This window comes from Dendronephthya gigantea, unplaced genomic scaffold (assembly GCF_004324835.1).
Source record: "Dendronephthya gigantea isolate DGI-Jeju-01 unplaced genomic scaffold, DenGig_1.0 000020F, whole genome shotgun sequence".
NCBI lineage: Eukaryota > Metazoa > Cnidaria > Anthozoa > Malacalcyonacea > Nephtheidae > Dendronephthya > Dendronephthya gigantea.
In genome coordinates this window covers 1,411,669-1,437,129 of record NW_021163030.1, presented here as the reverse complement: position 1 = coordinate 1,437,129, position 25,461 = coordinate 1,411,669, and the positions used below count along the sequence as shown (strand labels likewise).

Below are 25,461 nucleotides of genomic sequence, written 5' to 3'. Positions count from 1 at the left end.
ATTCAATAAATTAACAATATTCGCCGTCTGTCATGCACAACAGAAGTGGCTGTAAATCATTATGTACTATGATAAATTATACAATTCTTGTGGAAATTTTAACTTCACGCATGCAGGAACGTATGAGTCACTACTCAAAGACTTGTCCCATGCCAGAGAGGACCGCGGGAGCCAAGAAAGAATGGTATCCTCTACTGGAGGGACGCCAAAAAGGGGACGTACACATTTCGTGAGTAGATCATTTCATTGTATTTCGGAATATAGATTATTTGTCTTTTCCACACTTTTGCGATCAACTCTTATAAATTTTAGCTTCATAAGGTGAATATAGTGAAAACATTCACACTAAAGTAGGAAACAATGATAAAAGTGAAAATTTGCGATGAGTTTGTTTTATTCATTTTCTGGTTGCTTTTACCATGCAGCAAAATAATTAGCAACGATAACATCATGCATTTGGTTTAGAACTGAAAATTTGGAAGGTTTTACGTGTGCGAAAAAATATGTAAGATTGCATGACACGCCATTTAACATAGTCTCACCGGTGCTTGTCCCAAAGCAATATGTCAACGCCGCCATATTCTTCTTAATACTATCTTATTCGTTACCTCGAGTGGACCGATATACAAAACAAGCTTGTTGCCAGTTATATGACCAAACTTCGCATGTATAGTTTTAATTGATAACATTTTTCAAAGGACTCGCTATGGCTAACAAAGTGAATCAGAATGTATACTTTGTGTATACTTCAGAAAATCGAGAACGATCCATCTAAGAGTAAAATGATGAAGATGTTGTCACAATATTCCAGCTCATATATAACCATGGTTACACAGTGATAAAATACAAACTGCGGCCTATAAGACAAGTTACGTTATAATATCTTAATATCAACTGCTGTGCATTTTTTATCTATATTATTCAGTCTTACCAACGACGAATTGAATCATATTCGGAGCTCTCTAGCAAGTAACAAAGATAAATCGTCGACATAAAACGATACGACATAAATGGCCGCATGCATGAAATAGCCAAATGGGCCGGTTTGCCATAGAATTTATAGTCCATGACTTATAAGAAAGTAAAACGATCTCGTAATACATTAGACTAGAATCTAGCGCAAAGAATTCTATATATTTAGCTGAAAAAAATGTTGCCCACAAATATTTCATTTTCATATCAATTTATGTGCATGTGAAAGGTAACGAAAGAATGAAAATTTCGGGGCGAATGAAAAATCCCCTAAAACGGATGTCGTATAGCTATATCTCGTCCATGATCATATAATCTGTCCATAAATCTCCAAAGCTGTCACTAAGTTTACTTTTTGTTCTACATTTTCTTTATAAATTAAATAATTACAATCCATTTGATACCATGCATGCAATAGACATCGATGAATTAATATTATGATATATGTCATGATTCCTCATATTTATTACCAAACCCATGCAAAGTGAATCTCTATATAGAAACACGTTCTAAGAAGTGATATTGCATGTGTTTATTTTAATGACAACAATCGATATTTGCATGAGACAGCTTTTGATAATAATTTTTTATTGATTTTATGCTATATATGCATGATGGAACCGTGTATTTATTTTCGCCTTGTTTCTATAGCGTATATATATATTAACTTGAACCAGTCACGGAAAAAAGTTTTTTGCCTTTTCATCAATGGCGTATATAATGTAAATGTAAATTAATGATACTGTGGCAAATTTTCAATTCAGTGCACCTGCATTAATAACAATGCGAAGGTTATAAATCTACAAAAGAACCGATTTAGCAACTCGAGCTTCCAGGAGTCAGGCATTATATTTGCCATAATGCTGTAATTTATATGACTTACGCTAAATTCAGCACTGGTTTGTATGTTCTCGACAAAACGTATCAACTAATAACAAAGTGATTTTCCACAATATAACTATATCACATAACATATAAGTGAATATTTGCCACCGCGAAAACGAGGCCATGATTGGCCAAGGTCCAACGCTTACGTCAAGGATATTACGATTTGAAAGCTTTAGATAATGTGTCTACATTAAAATAACTACGGACATATATGTGAGTAAATACAGTCCAGTCATCATTCTTTAACCATGCTGTTCTTCTTTGAAATTGTGTTTACAGGAAAACACAACGCACTATAGTGAACGTAGCTTATAGCTAGAGGTTCCAGTCATTTTGGACTTTTGGTCAGACGTATTCCTAATTATTTACTTGTTGTTACGACGTAGACATGACCTGTACATAGTCTTTACATCGACTTTGTTCATATCATTAAGTTTAACTGTCCAGGTAAGCAATATACTACTTTTAATGATAATAAATTATTTAATGTTTCTTAGTTCATGTCAAAGTATACGCTTGTTCTCGCACGATGATGGCATATGTTTCCCTGGCACAGTTTTTCTTTTTTTAACCCTACTTAGACTCTTTTTAGCGTCTAAAAATTCCTCACTCGTTTGCAACTGATGAAAATAGCTCGCAGAAAATATTGCTAGTATATATAGCTCGCAATAAAATCGCAGAAAAAATTGCTAGTGTTATCAGGAGTCATGACTCTCTATTAATGGTTGATTTACTATGATGTAAAAGTAATGGAAGTCTAATATCATATAGACAATGCTTTTATAACTGCAGCTGACTCTTTTCTCAAGCATACATGCAATCCACACTGAAATAATCAGTCTTCGTTTATATCAATGTCACAGACTTTCCTAATTGTTGAATATCATATACGCGCTTATAGCAGGAATAAGTAATGCTTCAAATTTCATCATTTTTGCAATACACACTTCGTCTTGCGACTCAAAAATGTAACTTGACTGAATCTTTACTGCGTAAATTGTCCCAGTAAAGATCTTTACTGCGGCAAGATATTTAAATTATTCATACCCTTGGAAATATAAAAGAATAAAGGGCGCGTTCGAAGGGCCCTAGGTTCGAGGTTGGGTAGATTCTTAGTGTCACGGAAAGAATCCTGGCTTGTGAAGTCGCGATCTATCAATAAATAGAGTAAAGATGCCATAATAAACATTATTGCCATCTGTAACGCAAGGAGCAATTCCTGTGACGAATTGTAAAAGATTCAAAATATTTTCCTCCACAAATCGTATCTTGATACGCCGTGACCAAAGCATGCACGAAGTTGTTTCTGAGAGACTTCAAAAACAGCCCGCAAAGGAAGGATGTCCCATATCCGGGATTGACAACAAAGATATGACTCTTGTAGGATCTGATCTCCAGTCGTAATGAAAACAAACGTTTTGTTTACATTTTTAACTGTTATATTTTTTACATACGACAACTGCATGTCTGAGTATCTCACACATTGATTATTGGTTCTCTATGGTTTTAACTTTTAAATGAATATGAGCTATAGAGTCTAGAGTCTGTGTCCAGAAAGATCTGAAACATGCGCAATTTTCATATCTGCCGGCTTTGCATTGTTAGGAGCAGAAACGAGGAGCATAATAAACATTGTTACCATCTAAATGCATGACTGGATATCACTTTTAAATGTTTCCCAACCCACATCAGCATTTAACCCAAGATGAAATAACAATTGACATAAACTCAGTCGTGAAATCATTTTGAGTTTTTGTCCATGTTTGCCTTAACGTACACGCATCTTTCTTTAAGTTTGCATTAAGATAAAACTATAGGCAAATCTATGTGTTTTAAATAATTTAAGTGTGATAGAGAAAATTAACTTAGTGATCATGTTTCTTGTAATGTAAAATACATATAAAATACAATATGTCAGTGATGAGTCCATCCTTTCTAAATCACGAATTTCGATATTTCTTCATTCGCATTGAAGTATGTTCTAGAAACTCAAATGTGGTAAAATTTATAGAAAGAAAACAGAGTTCATACTCTAAACAGTTGGCAGTTTATTAATTTTTAAAATTTCGGAAAAGTCAATACCTAATGTAATCGAACTCCACGCCTTCAACTGAATTATTCATTCGTGATTTGAAGATTTTAATGACTTTCACATTGAATTAAATGAAACGCTGTTCTCGGTTATTTGTTTTAGCAAAGCTCCATGCATTGTTAAAAAGGCAATATGGTTTTGTTGATTAGACCAAACAGGTAATTATCAGCTTATACTGACTAACAAAGAATCAAAACAAATGCAAGATAAAATAGTTTTTGAACAGCTGTCAATAGCCTGTGAATTTAATAGAAAAACTTAAAATATTCATTCAGTTAACTCAGCAAAGTAACACGTCGGGATAAAATAAAACGACAAAGAAAGAGCTTTCAGAATTTTTTTCAGAAACAGTCTTGATTTTATGCTTCGATCCTAAAGGTAAGTACATGCATGGGATTGAAAGTTGTATATAACTCATCTATATACATAGCATACAAATAGTACAACCTTAATTATCCCTGCTAACAATCTTTTACTTTTACAACAAACACAACATTCAACAACTAGACAAACAATTGAAACTTCTTGACGTTTCTGACCTAAGAATTTTGTCTGAGACTGAGGAGTATATATATAGTATGACTAACAACGTAGGCAATTCTCGTAACGAAGGCCCTCAAGTAGAAATGATGCGAAGCTTGTTTGTATAACCCACATTTGACAAGACCTTATTCGATTTGGCGTTGCCACGCTGCTCCTTGTTATTTTGGGATATTTAAGTTCCTTTCTCTTTCCATATAATATTATGCTTATATGCCTATCACGTTAGCATCTGACATGCTAAATTGCATGAGTATGACTGGGCCGAGAATAAGTTAATATGTTTTCACTACATAAGGAAATGTTCCAGACACATTATAACGGAAATGTCTATCTTAAAAACCGTTGTTTTGTTTGGATTTGCATGGATACCAGTTTTATGAATCATATATCTCATGGATAAACTTAGTAATCAGTAAACAATATCAATGTCAAGGGTACTTATATACTTTGTATGTGGCTGAGAAAGTATACACCTTACAATCGTCATAACAATTCACTTTCAATCAATTTGCGGTTGTTTTGCCAAGATTTATGACTCTGCTACTTCACTTCAGAGTAAATAAATCTTTAGTATTTTTGAATAACAGTTATATATAAATGACCTAGTTATTATTGAACACTGACAGTACGAAGACAATTTCTTCAAAAATCCCGACATGCATGCATGGAATTTGCCACTTTTCCCGCGAGAATTTTTGCATGCCAAAATTATCCTATATATACGCGTATTTCGAATTTTTTATGGAGACTATTCCCAGCCTCCGTCCCAGGCCTTTTGTTGGAAACACATGTTGCATTCAGCTACTTAGAACTTAGTAGATCAGTGGAAAAGCGAGAACGCGCACTGATCTCAATATTGTAACAAAGTACAAAACCGATATGTTTTCCAAAATGCGTATGGCCTGGGTACGAAGTTGAACACTTAGTTAAACGAACTCTAAAACTGTTCCTGGCTTGAATTTGAAGTGTGTATAATACCACTAAAAATTAAGACCTTTTAAAAAACCTCTAGAATATTCCTGCATCGAGTGAAATGCCAAAGGCATAATTGTTTTACCCTAACTTTAAAGTAGGCGGCGCTGGGCTGTACCAGAACTTTGCTATGACAACACCATTTGGTATAGTACTCGAAGCAAATAACGGACCTAAACTAAAGACCTCACAGTGTAAATTATCGCAATTAGAGTTCACATGATACAACAGCTGGTTTATATATGCCAGATAAAAATCTTTTATTTTGGTACAAAAATGATTCATGTTGCTATGGTTCTTACAAGATCAGCTCATTTTATACTTAATTTAAAAGAATGTGTGGGAATATAATTGCTTAATTTAAACAAGTATTCAGCAGGCGAGGGAAATATTTTGCATCAATATATTCTGGTTAGGCGATAAAAACTCCTATAGATACACTTAAAATTCATTCGATTTTCATTAAAATTTGCACATATTTGATATCCACGTGGGAATACCAGTTGTCAGAAACATTACATTTTTGCAGTGATTGAAGCTTTCAGCAGAGTACAGACTGTAGAGTACAGTTCGTAATTTGGTTTTAAAGACTAAACGTATACAGTGTAATACACTATGGACTGAAGCAGAATGAAAGATTGGTACTGATAATTTGAAAAAGCTACGAAAACTGTCTCTTTTAGCCCTAACCATGCAACTGGCATCTATAAATATTTTAGCCGGAAAAACGAAGGAAGTTCAACATCATAGCATCACTGTATAGTACGATGCCTATCCTGATATTAAACAAAGAAGAAATTGTTGTCTAACTGCTAAATATAGTTATCTTTAGATGATTGGCTCTTATGAGCCAATAGCTGCGTGCTCTTTGTCGCTTTCTAGAATGAGCTGTAAACAACGGAATTTTAACACAGAAAAAGAGTTTGTTTCATAGTAGTTTCTACTTTTAAAAGTACTTATCCAACATTACAAAGATGTCTTTGCTCCTTTCAATCGCGCTGTGGAATATTGTGCAAGCGGTTGTCAAGATGCACCGGATTTCGTACACCCAAAACATTTCAAACGCCTACAAAATAACATAAGCGCAATCAAGTTTTATAAATTACACCTTTGCAAGATAAAGCTCTTAATCAAAAGTGAAACATCCACAAAATTATAGTGTCATTTTGTTTAATATCCTTAATTGTCTTGCATCTTAATCAAAGAAAAATAACTGAAATTATAATTCGGTCGCATGCTGAGTTGCTTTCTTTCCATATTTCCCGCCTTCGTGAAAAATTATCAAAGGTGTGATCAAATGAACTATGATTCATTTTAATGATAAAGAAGGTTTAGTTCCGCATGCATGACAACTGCAGATATATATATGTCAACAATTTTTCAAATTATAGTCAGTTTTATTTTAGTCTCAAGTCTCAACATATCAATGGTAATTACTGCATGCATGCAGCATATACATCAGTGGCTTACGTACATACATGAAGGTAAGTTGATATACTTATTTATTGCATGTTAGAGACTAATTATGCATATAGTTAGGAAAGTCAAAGAGCTGAATATTTGTATATCTATACATCAAGAACGTGAATTAAAAAATCTTTTGAAAACCAAGAAAACTTCCTATGTATAGCAGAGCACGCATATAGTCCTTAATAAAAACTTCTTTTTATATACGCGCACATTATATGTATAAAATTATATTATTAAAAATGAGGTTTGCCGGAGATAGAAGCAAAACATGAAATTTGAGGAATTTTTTTCTCTCCCGCAGTATTGCATGCATTGTCAAAATTTCAATGAATACTTTTTAAATCAGAATATTTCTATAGTAACTCGTGACATCTTTAATTACGACATATTTTTTCTCTATAATTTCTCTATAATCTCTGTAATTTTCCTCTATTAACCCCACACCCTTAAACCAGATAGTAAGACATATTCCCTATAATTCTAGCAAAGTTTTTCGGTGCTATAAATGTACAAACTCTAAAATATGTATCCTTAATTCAGTCGTCAACAATGTTGTAGCAGAGGAATGTTTGTAAAACAACTTTGGCCTAGCAAGACCGTCTAGGCTTCAATTTATACTGATTTTAAGTGTGGAAAATATAGTGAAATAAACAAAATACTCAGAAACATATTCGCAACAAACGTATAATGCCGTGTCGTCATATTCGCAAAAAACATGATGACGAGTGGTTATGCTTACGTCAGCTAGTGTCCAATACATATATTTTATTCATCTGTGCATGCAACAAGTCAACAAGTTACCGGCTTCATTCAACCTGAAATTGCTTTTATGCAGACGACACTATATTCTACAGATTCTACAGATACACTGTTCCCACAAAGAACCGTATAATGGAACAGCTTAGGCTTAGCAAGGAACTAATAGGAATTGTAAAGATAAATAATCTTACCCACTATAGTCACATACTGTTGCTATATAAATCTCAAGAATTGCTCCAATACTCCGTCAACGATACATAAAGACTCTTAGCTTCAGCTCTTGGAATAACAATATATAATTCATAATTAGGTGATTAAACAGTCAATCTATGCAGGTTCATGCAAGGTTATTTTGTTTAGTCAAATACATTTATTTCTGGTGCTTTTACGTCATAATTAATGGTCAGTCGTGAGGACAGCTTAAAAAGCACGAAATATAAAACACAATCAACCGACACACAATAGACGATAACACGCAAACAGTTCATAATGAGAACGAGAATATTGAGCAAAATCAATAATACAGGGAGGAAGGTAAGTCGGTAACCATCATTATTTGCCTGAAGGTATTCATCTGCATGTAGATTTGGGTGCACGGAATTAAAAACAGTTTATATTTGGCGCCAATCAATCGGGTGCATTTAATATTGTCTATTTTGAAACAAAATAGACTACGAAACATGTAACGGAAAAAAGACTTGCCTGGCTCTGTTAGAATTAATGATACAAAATAGCTCAGTCCAAGGTATTTGTTTCTATCGAAGTTCAGCGTATTTTCTTAGTGTATATAATCGCTAAATGGAATCATTGATTTTACTAATGAGCATGTGCATGACAATACAGTATTTAAATTACATGAGCGACAATGAACATCATATAGAATTGTTTACTATGAGCTATTAAAAAATTTACACACGACTAAAGATAATGAATACAAATTGCAGCGAAGTTTGAAGAATGTGAACCAGTAAAAGTTAAAAAAAATAGCAATAGCTGCTAAGTTATATTATGCTTATTTATGCATGCGGTTGAAATGAAATGAAAGCGGAGTAAATATTGGCCGGGTGCAGTAGTCCTATATCGAACAGTATGATAATAATGCATTCATGAATGCACGCAAAAGTTACTGGAGTGGTTTGTGTTGACGAAGTAGAGAAACATCACGCTAGTTAGGGTTTGCATTCAAACCACAATGAATCGTGAACGAGCAAAAACAAATGGTTCTGAAATGATTAGTGCATGACTCAATTTCTCACCATTGATTGGTCACTGCCTTTTTGTCTTGATCAAGAGTATAATTTTTTAAGTGAAAAATGTCGAAATTAATACGAATTATTAAAACCATGCAAATGTTTCAATAATACATTGAATTTCCGTTACAAGAAAGCCTACAGGCATTTCACTTAGAGAAGTACCGGTACTATATGAGTGCTATGCACATGGTCAAGGTTTAGTTAAAAGAATGGCTATAATAAATTCCTTCCCCGAGTTCGGGTTATAATGAACTTTACCTATAGATTATAAATTTTATCCAAGTTGTTGAAATTCATTTTTCTAAAGTTAAAAACTCGCGTGACTCATATTGGACATATTTTCCGCATGGTCAGCTATACGTCTATACATGCAGTATATTTGAATACTGTGAACTTTTGAATACGGTGACCCTCATTTCAGACACGCAAAAACAAAGTTTTTTTTTCACATGACACAAGATAAAAGATAATTGTACAATATATGGATGAAAACACGCAAGGGAACGTTCGGTTGCCTGTACGGTTATACTGACTAAATATCAAAACAATTAATATATTACATTAGTGTATACCTGTTTACCGGAATCTTTGTCGTTCGAGTTTTCGGAACACGTGGAAAGGATATAAAGGACAAAAGACCACGTTGTTTTGAGTATCGGAAGGTTTCTCACTATAAAACATCAGATTATTATATATATTGATAAATATCAGGTTCATTATTTGTGCATGTTCATTAATTCATCTTCGTATTCATTGAATCACTCATGCGCTGGTTAGGTAAAATATTCTTTATACTACCATTTAATATTATAAAAATTAAACGCAGAGAATACTTTGCCGTGCATAACATACTGCATGCGTGAGATAATTCCTCGCCAAATTTATTATTCTTCGCATTTTAGAGCTATTTAATGACGAATATATTCGCGCGCTTATTGTCGCATGCAATATCAAGCAAGCAGGCGATGTGCTCATTGGGTGAAAAGGGGCACTTTTACAATCTCCTTAAAAGGATTTTTTTTCTTACAAAAGGAATGTTTTTTAAGTCATCTATATGAATACAGCTGCAACTATACCTTTGAGAAGAAGATGTTAATCCGGCAAAGTTGGTTAATTTTTTGCGCATGCATGCATCTTGCATAAAAGGCATGGTATTTTTGTTTGGAACCCCTTCGGAGATATTTGCGGTGCCGTGGTAAAAATTATGTGCTATTATCTCCACTTTATGGGCTATTATCTATATTACTCGTAAATGAAGTATAAAACGGTAAACGGGAAACAGTGAATCTGAAGCCATTACGTCTGTAAAAACTTTGTATACCAGAAGCCTTTTGTACCAGATAATTCTATGGAATTAAAATCAGTTTATAGCATTATAATATCATACCTTTTTTATTTTAACTTTTTATGTTTACGATTAAAAAATTATTTTGGTATATTTTAATAATAATACAGTTAAACGTTTTGGCGTTTTGGGCCTCCTGGGAACGCTTCCGTCCGTTTCTCAACCCGACGCGGACCAACGGCATGATTTATGCCCGTGCATGCGCATTGGCTCAATTAGGCCGGATCGTGAGTAATGATGGATTGTTTACTGAGTGGGATATTAAGAACACAGAGAAACGGTAAACTGAATGTCTGTATGTTTTATAGTTTCAACGCGTGACTGAATTCATCACCTAAATTAGCTTAAAAGATAAAACATTTAAAGTTTTATGCATGCACGTTGGTCTTTTGTTTTTCTTTCAGCTAGACACTGTTAAGTATCACTCTCCAAGGTTCAAGTAATCATTATTTATTCAATAGCATTTGACCACCTGCATTGGTCGTCTATACATTTCAGGTGCATGGCATGCAAGCACGAGATGTAGCTATTACTAAACACCACGCTATGAAAAATGTCTTTATTCATTGATAATGATTTATTATTGCGGTATTGTTGTAAAGGATTGACAACCTTTACCAAAAAGTGTGGGATTTTCTGGGCTTTCTTTTTAAATCTCCTATACATGAATAAGAAGCTATAAGCAAAGCTTCGTCTTTGTGCCGTGCCGGAAACTCGACGTGAATTTCCTCTGCAGTCTGAACTTTGTATATGCAAGCGTGTTTGATACTCCTTATAAGAGGATAGATAACATGAATATGCCGGTGAAACCTTGGTTTGTCCGGCATACAAAAGATATATATAGCATTTTTTTAATCGAACTAAAACAATCACTCATTAATTACCACTTTTATACCCCTTTTGAGATTAGGGAAATACTTCTTATTTGTAAAAATTAATAATATTTTCGACTTGGGTTGAGTTGAATTTTTCGAGGTTTTCTATTCTATAAATAAATTTTATTTTCCGAAAAACTTTCGACACAGTACTGAGAGGTATGGCAAATATATATGTGTATATATATATTATAATATTAACATGCGTGTTGATCACAAGTATCCGACATACATATAGCCAATATAATGACTGGGGAAACAATATCAGTGCACAAAAAGCTCTCTGGTTTTAGACAAGTGTATAATGAACTGCGTCAGTTAGTAATTCTTGATGACATACGAGATCACTCAATGGAATTCACAACAAGGTATATATATATGGAGCTAATAACTATTTAAGTCTATTTTCCGCCGTTCTTTTTCAATGATTTATAACTTTACCATGACAATCAACTTAATTTTGGCACAATTAACGCTCGCAATTAATTGGAAATATCGACGTTGCTTTTCGTTTTATTTTTATTGGGCTCAGGTTTGAAGTGCTATGCAGGAAATCTTATAATGTTCATAATAAATATAGTCACGTCTCTGACGCCAAAACAGAAATAGGGCAAGTCAGCCAAACAAACCCATTTGTCCGCAGATGCGATAATTACGAGCCCTTAATGCTTTATTACCAATTTACGTTGAAAAGATATGTTGATTAAGACGATTATAGAAAACAAAGCTTATTTTGAAGAAAATCTAAACTTTATATCTATATTATGAATTCCTGAATGCTGAGTAATAAAAATTTCACTTTCATACCGAAAATGATGTCATCAAAGCATACAAGCAGCGTTGCTTTACTAACGCTTTTGAGGTTCGACCTGCCACAGAGTGGCGGTAAACATCAAAGAACCCAATTCACAGCGGTTGAGCTTTGAAAAGTTAGTCAGTTTTGTTGTAAAAGACAACATTATTCTTTTCCTGCCTTTGATACTGTTTGAAATGAAGAATGCTTGCGATAAGTTATCCCACCCAACTTAATCCATGCGAGCTTAATTAAAGTATTTATATCTGTACTATTCTAAAAGATCTTATAGTCTCAGAAAACATGAAACGGATACTACAAGTGGATGGTTGTGTTGAGGGGGTTTAATGACAAAATATGGAATAGACAACATTGCTTGCATGCAAAGACCATTTCTTAGCTAGATGTAGATCAAAATATTGACATACACATATATATATACGTATGTACCGTCGGTATTTCGACTCTGATGTGGTTAAGTTGTTTTATTTTCACGTCGCAATCTCATCAGTATCCAGTGTCTCACAGGAATAGTGTCGGTGGCCATAAGAAGCAGATACCATGCTAGGAATAACTGTTTAACTTTACTTCATTTGAATAAATTAGTCAGAACACTGATGCCCACATACGAGAGCAAAAAGCAAATCAGTGGATTCATATTATTTCATTGTATGCATTTCTTCCAATTGTGGATTTTCTGTTTATATTACGCTCGTGTTACAGTAATTTCGTGTTTACATAATAATTATATTTTAGGAGTTGACTTAAATGCAGGGAAATTGAAACTCGATATCTAGGACTATACAGCAATATCAGTTCAAACACTGAAATTGACTGCATGCTCATAGATTAAACACTCATGTTTGATTGCAATATGGCATAATCTTATTGCTCATACTAAGTTGCACTTTCCCTCCTAATTTTGAGAGAAAAACAGATTGCAAAACTGAAGTTTTATATGAAGAAAATTAATAATTTATACAGGGGGCGGTACCTAATTTGGACCGAGGACAAAGGCAAAGATGTTTAAAATCTAAACATATTAATCATTCATGTTGAATAAACCTAAAACTGCCACTTAGACCGTGTGTTGTTAATATGTAACAGCCCTGGGTGAACCACATAGGAATAATCAGCTAAGAAGAACATCACAAAATTGCAGCGGTAATGAAGATTTCATCAAAGGTAAAATTTCATTCATAATTCTTGTGTAAAATCTTGATAAGAATTTTTGTCAGGAGAGGGGTGTTACTTTGCCATCTTTTATACCTGTTGCTAAACACGCCTATCGCGCCTTTGCCTGATACTCAACAAGAAATTAATGAATGGCTTATATTAGGTCATAATTATAGATTTACACATGTGACATATTAGTAACCCCAAATCTAGTATTCTGCTTATTACAAGAAAGCATTCTATTGTAAGAATAGATAAATCTTCCTCAATGCACGCAACAATAATGTACTAAGTACTACACAACAGAAAATAACAATTTAATTATTATTATATAGGTATTGTCTTTTCGTGACTAGATTATAATATTTAGATCAGCCGTAAGTGTGCGCTCTCAACATTTATGTCAAAATATTATCTGCCTAAATCTACCTATCAGTTTGTCACAAACATCAGACAGTTGCATTATGATGTTTCATGTTCGGATCTGAATCTGATGCGAACATATCGATGTATATTCATCCTTTGACTCTCATGTAAAGTTAGTATTTAGTTGAATTACTAATTCAAAAGGTATTCCTACCTTTTTTTTCTGATACAATCGGAAAATGTAAAAGTGAGACCCTGATGAAAAAACTAATATAAATCAATATTGTATAATAAATAATGATGTATCAAACTAATATAATGATTTTAACTGATCTGTTCCATGTTTTGTATAAGTTTGAAGCCAAAGTTAAAAAACATTGAATTAAATTTATCTCTTCAGACAAAGGCCCTTAGGTCGAAACGTCGGAAGGTTTTCTTATACGCATTTGATGACTTAAATACTTATATTAGTTATATATCAGTGAAGTTAGTGAACCCTAGCTACATATGATTACTGCTTTGCGAGGGAAAGGTTCTCTCATTAGAAATGAAAAATGTTAAATGTCCGTTAATGTGAGAAATTATTTACTTCAATAATTGGAATATACCGAGCAACCACGGAAGTTCAAACAGTAATAACGTGGACCGAAACGTTCAGCTCTTCTCGTGTCGTTCATAACCTGCATGCATATTCATTGAACGCGATAGTGATGATATACGCAGAATGCGAACAGCTATGGACATAAATAACAAAGATTATTCGATCTAAAAGATTTAACTTCCATATTGAGGCGAATATAATTTAGTAAGTAGAGCTTTGCGTGGTATAAGATACTTTACTGGTTTGTCTACCTGCGATCTTTCGTCCATGAAATCCATGCATGCAAAGATCTACTTGATGAGTCACATGGTCTCAACAGTAATATTCATTTCGTCCCAAAGCAGCAATATATGGACTGAAAGTCTTAATCCAGTTTTTCCTAATTAAGGGTAATTGATTCATTAATTAAAAACTATAAACGACGTCAGTATCGCTAACGTGCATACACTCGTATTTGTCTACATACGAATGATGAAATCTAATGATGTCGTGTCATCACCGTGCGGACAGAATTACCGGTATTGGGTGAAATTATGAAATATGAAATCATTTAAAAGCATCAGTTGTCAAGTACAATTTTCCCACGGAATTTGAGACTAAAATTTCTCTGGGAAAGGATTTGCCGACATTCCTAGCGAGGATTCTTTGAATAAAAGTAACTACAACAAATTTTTGAGCGCATGTGATCAAGCTGTGAATGGTTATACTGCATGGCGACTCTATCTTAAGCATGTTGCTGCCTGCCGACAACAACGAAGAAACGTGTCTGAATTATTTTCAAACACAGAAACGTCGATAGCAACGTATTGTTTTACGACAGCTTTGTTCATCCCAAGATATCCCCCTAAAGTTGCTGCACATTTTCATCTTTACTTCATCACTCGGAGCTAAACTAGGTAACAACTATATAGTTTCTTTAAACTTGCATTTATCTCAATTTTGTCTTATGTCATCAATTAATAATAAATACGATAAAGACCATGGCTTCAACGCATATTATATATCTATACTACTCTACAGTGTACGGTGTTAATATGCGATGTCAAGTGGAATAATAATCACAATAAAAAGTTAATATTTGTATCATGACTTCGATTTAAATATTAACATATTTTAGTTTTGTCACGCATGAAATTTCATAATCATGGCTATCCCTCCTTCGCTATTCAGCCATTTTATGAAATTCACCTTACAAAAATGAATTGATTGCCACCGAAATAGAATTATCTGTATCCGATAATAGTTGAATAATTTGCCTTGCGTGGCACAAATAGTTCGAGAGCTTGACTATAATTATCATAACGTCGTAAGCCATATCAGAAATATCTTTACGTAGGCCTATAAGAGATATTTTAAAGTGATCCAGAGAGATTCACCTTGAGATTCACAACGAAAGTAATTAATTTCCCGCATGCGGCAATGATGCCTGTATTTTGCACGACTTTCTCACTTGCTGGGTCAAATGGCTGGGGGTAATCTATATAATACTCATTAATCAGGTTACAGGCGTGTTTTTTAAGAGGGTATTCGAAGTCGTACAATCTTCTTACACTCATGTCTTTATAATGAAACAATTAAAAGTCACTGAGTTGTTCCTCCCCATATCGACGACGCAGATAATTTATTTCTTTAAACCTCTTTCTACCTAATTAGATCTAATGTCTCAGAAGAATTTGGCATCGGCATGCATGCTCGGGTTCAGCGGTGTGTAAAGTGCACGACCTATAAATTTATGGTGCTAGCCGCTAGGGAGAGTCACTTGGCTTACTTTCAATGATGAATCAAGTTTTTAAAAAAACGTTTAAAATCATATTATTGTCCTTAAAGTGCTTTATATACCTAGAAAATTTCTTTCTCGTCCTGAATAATTTCTAACTTTAAATGAATATTAGTATTACACAGTTTGATATCAGTCTGACTGTTTGTTTCCGTCCGACAAAGCGCTCTCCGAGAGAGGCAAAGTGCCCATATTCCATAATTATCTCAGGCATTTCCTACCAAAATAAATAATGTGATATGGTTGATACGGTCTCGGTATCCGGTTTCAACTCGGAAAGCAAAATAATAAGTACGGCGTGTAATTTTAAATGAATTTCTCATGATTTGTCATGTTTCCGACAAGGCGTATCTTGCTGAGTGTAGGCAAACATTTCTCAGGATGAAGTTAGCGTTGGTGATGAGTACTTTAGTAAATCGCAACGCACTATGCGATGATTACTTATTGTTGTTAACCTGCAAGTGGCTGTACCCCACGCTGGTATTTGCGAACTTACGAATTTCAGCCTCGACTGTGTTCATTGGGAAACTGATTTATAGTGATGATAGCTAGGAATTTCGAAGTGGCCACTTCATTGGTTATTGCGCTTAATTAATGTCATAATTGTCAATCAAGCAGTTTTAATCGGAAGCTGTTTGACAATGGACAAGCGAGTAAGAAGACTAGGCTAGTGTGTGTTACAAAAGCGTAAGAGTATTTTTAAGTCGGATAACTTGACGTGGAAACAGCCGTGTTTCACTGCACTCGGCGTTCAACCTTCTTTACTGATCGTGTGTGAAAATGGCACTAGATCATCGGTCTAAAGAGACCAGGGTAAGGTTACATATCATTCCACGAGTGCCATTTATAAACCGTGCTCTCACAGACGTTTCTTCTGACGATATTAACAAAACATCTCTCAAGAGATAATATAGGTATGTAATGTTTTCCTCTCTTCATTCGTGTCTATAGAGCGTAATGGCTTGTGACGATAGAGAAAAAGCGTGTACGAATTGTGGCGATGGATGCCCCGGTTTCTCGATGCATTATTGGAGGTAAGTGAGAAATTATGACATATATTATTTAAATATAGTAGTGCGTCTGTCACAGGTGGCTTAGATGTGTGGGTAAATGAAATAGACATGGCTATAACACAATCGATTCACTATGGCTAAAATGAATTAGAAAATTTACACTTTTTCAATGCTTCTATTTGAAGTTTTACGACTTCCTGAAACAGCGAGCTCTGTGGTTTCCCGTCGGCTTGAAGCACTACAGCCTAACATATTGAATAACATAACTTGCAAATGTTTTACCTTCAAATACTATGACCACCAAGTGCGCGTTCACAGGAATGCTTTCAAAATCACGATACGAACAAAGACACCATGTTTTCTCACTCATCTTTTCTTTTCTAAATAATAACTTGATTGAGACTCATATATATGATTTTACGCTATTTAATTAAAAAGGATAGTTAGGGACGATTTTACTAATATATTCAGCAAGTAGCCGAAGCAGGCTGTCGCATTCCCAAATTTCCCGTAGTAATATGATTAATCTATTTACAGTTTGAGCTGCTTGTGTATTTGATCCTATTTGCGTTTTGCTCCTCACTTCGGCGAAAGAGACGTTAGATTATGTGCTGCCATTCGTGCATGATTGACAAAAAATTGATGGCCTGTAGAATTAATTGTCAAGCAGTTACAAGAAACCATAGCGTTAACATGTAACACTGCTAGTGAAATGTCTGGAGCCTGGTGGTTCGTAAGGTGATAATATAATTAGGACACTTCACTGCATCACTTTGTCTGGTAAGAATTCTGTTAGAAACTTGAAAAATCATCATAAAGTGTTGTCTAGGGTAACCATACTGTGTTTGCTTTACGTCTATATTGCGTCTCTTAACCAACATGACTGCACGTCAGGCAAACATTACTTTATCGCCCGATGTTCAAACAAAAAATGTTAAAAAGATTGTTCGTTTCGATTTAGTAATACTCTCCTACTTCTAAGACTGTGTAAGAAAGCGCAGAATAAGCAGATGGACAATATTTCGAAACAATAACATACAGTTGTTGATTATTCATGCTATAACATTCATAACAACCTAAATAACACCTTGGTATTTTGGGACTCTCTGAATACACTTGTTTTGCATTACTGGTAAATCAACGTCAACACTTCGAGTGCATTAAGTGAGTTTTTCTGGCCATATTTTCTGTTAGGTAAGTACGTATTGCAGTTAATATGAGCGAACGTGATGGGCCAGTTGTTATTTTGTAAGTGTATCAGATTGCAGGATTACTCATATATATATACACACTGTTTAATTCAAACAGCCACGTTACAGATTGAATATTCTCTGCCCATCCTAAGTTGATTTGGGTATTTACTTTTCTTGTGGCCGTCAAAACAGTCCTGCTGGGTCATGAAGTATTAGACATAGAGGATTAATTTATTGGCCTATCTCAATGTATTACTGTGTCTGAATCTCATCTGTTCGCTCTAAAGAAAACGAATGCTAATTGGATTATATTTTATTTCAACGCTAGTGAAGCAATGAAATAAAACCGTCAAACCTTAGAAAATATATCTCTTCTCATCGCCATAGCCATCGAAGATGGACTTTTGGCCTTGACTATTGGGCAACAGTGGCAGTTTTTCTTATTCACTGTTTACAATATTGATTAAGAACGCGGTTAGGACCGCGTCCCTACGATAGATAGCTCCGTATTAATACTGTATATATGGCTTAATCCAAATGTTTGTGATATGATAGTCGTAATATATTTTAGTGCTGATTAACCGGAGCAAACACATGCAGTAAATAGTGCATCGAAATGATCAAAAAGGCTGGCATATTTTTAGTGGGGCCCAGCAACGTAATTATTTGATTCCGTCACTCTGCTTTCACAAGCAGCTTTTGAGGATTAGTTTGACACGTTTGTGTTTGCATATACAGATTTATTAAGTTCTCGTTAAAGTCCGGTGTGAACACAAAAATGTTATTAAATTGTGGTAGATTAATGGAAAGTGAGAATTCATTTTTCAAAGCTTAATTATTTGATGTTTTGTATTAGTGTCAAACGACAGAACTTTTTCTTGCACAACAGAGATCAGATTATATGAAGAAGGTCTGTAACGTATAAAAGTATAACTATAGTATAAAGACACGGAAGTTATATAGTAGTTGTATACTTGTAGTTATCAAGTTTGCCTTGCATATTTTATTCTACATATCCGACGGCTTATGAAGTTTTAAGCTGTGTAAATAGCTCCAGCTGACTCATACTAGGCACACTGAGTATGAAATTGAATTTTGCTTTTTATACTAGATTAATTTTGAAAAACAGCTTGTTCTATTTCAGATGCTAGCATTTCGAATATGTTTTCTAACGACGACGATGTGATAGGACAAACAGCGCGCGCGTACTTTGTCTTTGAGTCTTTGACTTTGCTTACTATCCTTCGTGTGATACTGGAGACGACCTTTCGTGTCTTTCAGACGTCAGAGATACAGAGATAAACATCAGTTCGTTCCAAATCAATTCAATTTCGAATTCAATAGATTTTCATTACTCCGGCGTCAGCGACGGAGTTGAAAATTCGCCCCGGTTTTGTTTTGTTTTTGTTTTTTTTTTTTTTATTTTTTTTTTTTATTATTTTTCGTCGTCGCAAGTCTGTAATGGCGCGAAATATACTAGTATTTGAATAGTGTATGTGATCGTATTTATCTACGTCCCAGTCTTATCTCCCAAGAGTTGTGGTGCACAGCTTTGGCTAATTTTCCAATGCGCGATTCGATTTCGCTCGCATGATATGGCAATTCCTCCAAGAGGAACAAATAAACCGTTCTTTTTATGCTGTTCGATTAAGTTTAGATTGAATTGGGGTAAGAATATATTTAATACATGTAGACTCGGTCCTATTTTAATAATATCGCTGCTATTTCGCCGTTTAACAAGATGATGTGGTCGTGTATGGGCGCGTTGACACGTCGCGTAGTTTGCACAGGATCGAAGATTTAATACAACTATATATAAGCGCGAATTCCAAAGGCAAAGTGTAAGACGAAGCGAATGTATCATGCGGTTTATTTACATTTTTGAACAATTGAACTTCTATACTGCGATGTGCTTCTGAATTTTGCGATCGAACATTTAGGTTCGCAAGGCATCTAAATGCGAATATGTATGCGAAACAATACGCGAACTGTATTGTTTATGTTCAGAAGCTCTATATTGAAGACTGGCACGTGCGCCGGAGTTAACGCCAGAACGGCGTCTTGTTTACTTTAAAAACGTATCCCTACCAAAAACGTTAAACGAATAAATGAATGTAGATACTGTCTTTATAATCACTTTAAGAACTATAGCAGCCGGTAATCGATGAACCGCGGTCTATCACTGCTGTTAATATTTCGGAAGAAATAAATTTTGACTAGTATTTATCGACTTTCAAATATACACTAGACACATGCAGTATACACTAGACAGTTTCTTAATAGCGTAACTTTATCCCGGTCAGGAATAATATGCCTTTTGGTTTTTATATCACTTGTTTTTGAAAACGATAGTAAAGCGATTGATCACGAGAAAACGACACCTGCACTGTTTTTATCATCAGTTCTTATCTTATAAACCGAGATACCAGGATTAAAATTATTTCACTATTTTGCAGGAAAATCTGCAGTCACTGCAAGTGTCCCAGAGAAGCGCACAACATATTTCTGGACGAGCTAGACCAAATACCAACCAGTCAGTTTATGGTAGAATTCAACCGGAATAGTTTTGTCAGTGATGATGATAGCGGTTGCGCATTGGAAGAATATTGTTGGGTTCCTGTTGGCTTATCTCCAGAACAGGTAGAATATACATTATGTAGTGTTGAATGCCTCTTACAATAATACAAACAAGATGAAAACTGCATGTATATCCATACACTTTTCAGCCAAGTAACTAATGAATATGCGCATGCTTTTAATGACCTTGTTACACCATGTTGTCACTATATACACTTGTTGGTGTTGACATGGATTTCATGATTGTCTTTTTCTAAGATATTTATGGTGATGGCAATTGTTAGTGATGAAATAAATAGCCAAGCTGGTATGGATGGTGGGAAAGTAATTCAGGAAATGCTAGGAATTCCCTAACAATGAGATTTAAGACTACATTTATTGGACCAAATAGTTTAGAATTTTAATACTCAATGGTATAATTTAAGGACTTTTAACAAGTACATCCTGTATATATACATTGTTAGAAAACTGATAGCAAATGTTTATATTTTGACTTGACAATCACTTCAACTACTGAACTTCAACTCATATTTTAACCCATATTGTTTTGCATGCAGGTGTTTGCTTATATGAGTGCCTTACCTGAAGACAAAATTCCATACGTCAGTAGCCCTGGAGAAAAATACAGAAATCGTCAGCTCATATTCCAACTACCAGCCCACGATAGTGAGTCACAGTACTGTAACAAGCTGAGTGAATCAGAGAAACGTGAACTGAAGCTCTTCAATTCCCAAAGAAAAAGAGAAGCTCTTGCTCGAGGATTAGTGAAACAAGTTACATCAGAAGGGCTACTATGCGAAGAGGTAATTTGTTCATTTTCAGTCCATAAACACAGTAGTACTGTGAAAGTAATTAAATATCTGTTGATATAATTACTGTACTTGTACCATATATAACCCAGCACTGCCATGGTTCAATTTCAAAGGAAACTGAATAGGATCATCAGCAAACCTTGCTGCAAAGTTCCAGACATCTAACTACAATACAAGCCTGAAGACTAAAGGATAGCAAATTCATATAATATTTTTATATTTCTGGACAAATATTGTGTTCACTCCCACAAGTGTTTCAGTTGAAGTAAATCCTGATTCCCTACCCCCAAGGCATGGTATGGATTACAATGAGGAAAAGATACCCCCACTATGTAGTTTAATTAACACAGATTATTGTCCATGACCATTACACTGTCCAAGATAATATTGATAAAAAATTCTATTCTTAATAAAATAAAGCACAACTATAAAAAGTCAATTCATTCAAACCCCACAATAACTTTTTTATTTGTGGGTCAGCTTTTTTTGTTTGACTTTTTAAACATTCATTAAATTAAGTGTATATTGCATTGTTGAAAGAGGAAACACTAATAGGAATATACTTACGTACATGTATTAAACCATCTGCTAGGCTGCAATCATTGATTGCAATACGTCCGCCATATTGGATGCTTTTAGCCAAATATGTCGCATACACCCACTGAGCATACACCTCCCCCCCCCCTCCACTGTAGACACCATATATACATATTGCAAGTTAACAGACTATAAAATATCCATCAGACGTTAATTGGATCCATCAAAATTGGATCGTGTGAACGGAGCATTATGTCCCTTTTGAGGAACGTGCTGAAGTCGATTGCGAAAAAAATCGTAATAATATTATGTGACTTGTCAGAGTTGTCACCAATCTACCGTCTCTGAGCTACATATACATACTTACGTTTGCCCTTTGGATGGGGGGTCAGAATTATAGTGCATTAGCCCTAAGATCCCATCTTTGCTATCAGAGAAAACTTTTCAAATTTTGTAATATGAGGAACGTAGTTTTTAAATGGCAACGAAGATGTCTTTTTTTACTCTTGTATTACGTATTCACTGTTTTTGACACCTGTTTCCAGTTCATGTTAGGGCGGGCCCGCCAGGGTAATTATGCTGGAAAGAAACCCCTTCTTCACTTCCTATTCAACTTAAGAAACAAAACTGACAAAGGTTAATGCAACTAAGGTTAAATATTTTATTTTCAGTGTGATGAAGAGGTCTACCATGGCGATATCGCAGTTTACGCTAGTCGAATGAAGAACAGCAACGCTCTCTGGCATCCGGGTTGTTTTTGTTGTAATGATTGCAAGGAGTTATTGGTTGATTTAGTTTACTTTTATAAAGACGAGATGGTTTATTGTGGCCGTCACCACGCTGAGAAATATCGACCGCGTTGTTGTGCTTGTGATGAGGTAAGATCATCGAGACACTTACAGTATATATTTACAAATTACAATTCTTATTTTTGGAGGAATCTGTTAATACTCTTCATATTATTTAACCTCTCTCGAGACCAGGTGGATGGTTTGTTTATTATCGTACTGTAAATATTTGCACTATACAAAAAAAAAGCAAAAACATTTTTCCAATGAAAAATGTGTTTATTTAGAAATAAAGACATAATTGATAAGGATGTTCGTCAATTCAAAACCTAAGCGGTTTAACAAACATCATTGCAGTACTTTGATGTTAAACGTATCATTGCATAAACGCAATACCTACATGTCATACATAGACACATTCATACTTGCATTACAAGATTTAAACTCCATACATAACTTGTCTTTAATCCCCTTATCCGAACTAGTCGTCTTAATCATTTTAACGTACTGAATATCTCAATGACACCCGTGGAGAATTAGTCATGTTGTAAACTCCTTTTTTTGTTTTGTTTACAGCTTATCTTCGCAAGGGAGTTCACAGAAGCTGAAGGTCGTAGTTGGCACAAAAAGCATTTTTGTTGTTTCGAATGTGAAAGTGTATTAGGAGGGCAGAGATATATTATGAAACAAGATCGTCCTTATTGTTGTTCTTGTTACGAGCAACGTTTTGCTCAATACTGTCATTCCTGTGGAGATGTCATTGGTGTGGATGATGATCAACTCAGTAAAGGTGATCTCCATTGGCATGCAAATGATAAGTGCTTCAGTTGTTTTACATGTGGTATTTCATTGGTTGGCAGTCCATTCATGCCTAAAGATGATGAAATATACTGTTCAGCGTCGTGTAGTCGAGCTTCCCCACATGTTCTCACGAAACCCAAAGTACCCCAATCATTACAAAATAAACTTTTGGAAGATGACCTTGCTCGCGAGCGTGAAGTTATCAGTGTAGCTCCGAAATTGAGAAAAGTGAAAGAAACAACTTTTGATGAGTTCAACAATGTACGAAGTGATGTGAAACTTATCGAAACTTGTCGTAATCGTGACTTGAAGTTGAACAATTCGTCACGCAGTACTCCAAGAAAACAAAAATCACGTGACGATGACGTAATTTTAGCCATTCCTGTCGAGGACGGAGACAGCAAAGACAGTAACTATGGAACCGAAACGTCATCTCTCATGGAAGAAGATATCCAAAGAAATAGATTCTTGTCTTCTAGCTATGGTGTTGACAGGCACACAAGACGTGGGCGTGATCGAGGGTATGATACTGATTGTCCTAGTACAACTTGTGTGTCACGAAAGTCAAGTGAACGTAGTACTGATCGTGGTTACGAGACTGATGGTGCTATGAGACCCATACGAAGTGCGGACAAGAGAGTTGTTCGTAGTTATGAGTCAAAATTTAACCGTCCGAGACAATCATCGCGTTCCGGGTACGACACGGACGGTGGTCGAAGTCGGGTGTATAATGATGTCGTCGAACGTGGTTATGAAACTGACGGGGCCCAGAGGCGAGGATATAGATCAAGAAAACAAGAAAGCAGAGGTTATGAGACTGACACTTGTACATCCAGAGTACATAAAGATAGACTGATTCGATCAAAAAAGAACAATAATACCCAAACTGTTATTTATTATGATTTACTTGGAGGTCCTGAGGACCACGAGTTTAATCGTGATGCTCCGTTACAAGTTGTTTACACAAACAATTCTGCGAAACAAAATGGTCGTTCCATGGGTTCTTTGTCATCACGGATGTACAGTAGTGTTCGCGAGGCAAGTCACAAAACACGGCCTAGAGAATATAATGTCGAAGTGAATAAGATAAACTCTCATTCGATGGAAATGCTTGATGGTAATGTTGGACAATATACTCGTACATCTGAGAACGCCCGAGGTCCTATGAGGAGAACGAGTCGAAATATTAATTCAGAATCCAGCACAAGGGAACGGAAAGGATCAAATGGTAAAAAGACACTCCCTTGGGAAGATCCATTCTCAAACCCAGTCCGTTACCCTAATCTCGCAGATCCCAACCTGCGCAGGATCCGTTATGTAGACGAAGTTGGCTTTTCACCTGAACAGCGGGTGTTTAGCCCGTCTGGAAACAGGACACCTAAGACCGAACGCAAGAATAAATCGAAGAAAGAATGTCGTGTACAATGAAATAATAAATAATTTGTAAATATTGTGTATAAATTATATATAAATATAACTTGTGAAAGATGAACATATTCTGTTGAGTACGTTATTTCTCATGAAATAGAACTCGTTTTAAAAGGACAATAATATTAAATATAATTTATATAGCATACACTAACATGTGTGCGTGGTAAGTGCATGATTGAAATACTCTAGAAAGGATTTTTTTAGGAAATTCTTCTAAAGGTTTCGCACACTTTAATATATTTATATTGCTCATAACAAGATTTGACTGACTAATATGGTTTTAAGATAGACAAAGGATATCTTGAATATCCTAACAGGATTAATGTAAGTTGTTTTACCGTATTCAATCGGGAGTCCAGCTGTTCAAGAAATGTTTTTTTCTCATAGCTATATGAAGGTCGTATTTAATCACAGTAAATAAATGATC

At 35.0% G+C, this 25,461-nt stretch overlaps 1 protein-coding gene across 7 annotated transcripts; it reads left to right on the top strand.

The window, feature by feature from the left end:
- Positions 1-147: 147 nt before the first annotated feature.
- Positions 148-25,461, top strand: LOC114521396. 7 transcript variants are annotated; one of them, XM_028541829.1, is made up of 6 exons: positions 148-229; positions 16,834-16,916; positions 20,545-20,728; positions 21,223-21,468; positions 22,686-22,892; positions 23,379-25,461. In XM_028541829.1, exons 1-6 carry the CDS (start codon positions 182-184, stop codon positions 25,029-25,031), a joined length of 2,421 nt encoding a protein of 806 aa, XP_028397630.1. In that variant the 5' UTR covers positions 148-181; the 3' UTR covers positions 25,032-25,461. The 7 variants fall into 7 exon arrangements, with proteins under 7 accessions (XP_028397630.1, XP_028397636.1, XP_028397634.1 ...); XM_028541835.1 differs by lacking the exon at positions 148-229 and adding an exon at positions 1,259-2,307; XM_028541833.1 differs by lacking the exon at positions 148-229 and adding an exon at positions 2,358-4,330.

Coding starts and splice junctions, on each gene's coding strand:
- LOC114521396 (XM_028541829.1), top strand. CDS start 182: ATGGTATCCTCTACTGGAGGGACGCCAAAAAGGGGACGTACACATTTC. Junction 230..16,833: donor AAAGGGGACGTACACATTTC/GTGAGTAGATCA, acceptor TCGTGTCTATAG/AGCGTAATGGCTTGTGACGA. Junction 21,469..22,685: donor AAGGGCTACTATGCGAAGAG/GTAATTTGTTCA, acceptor TTTTATTTTCAG/TGTGATGAAGAGGTCTACCA.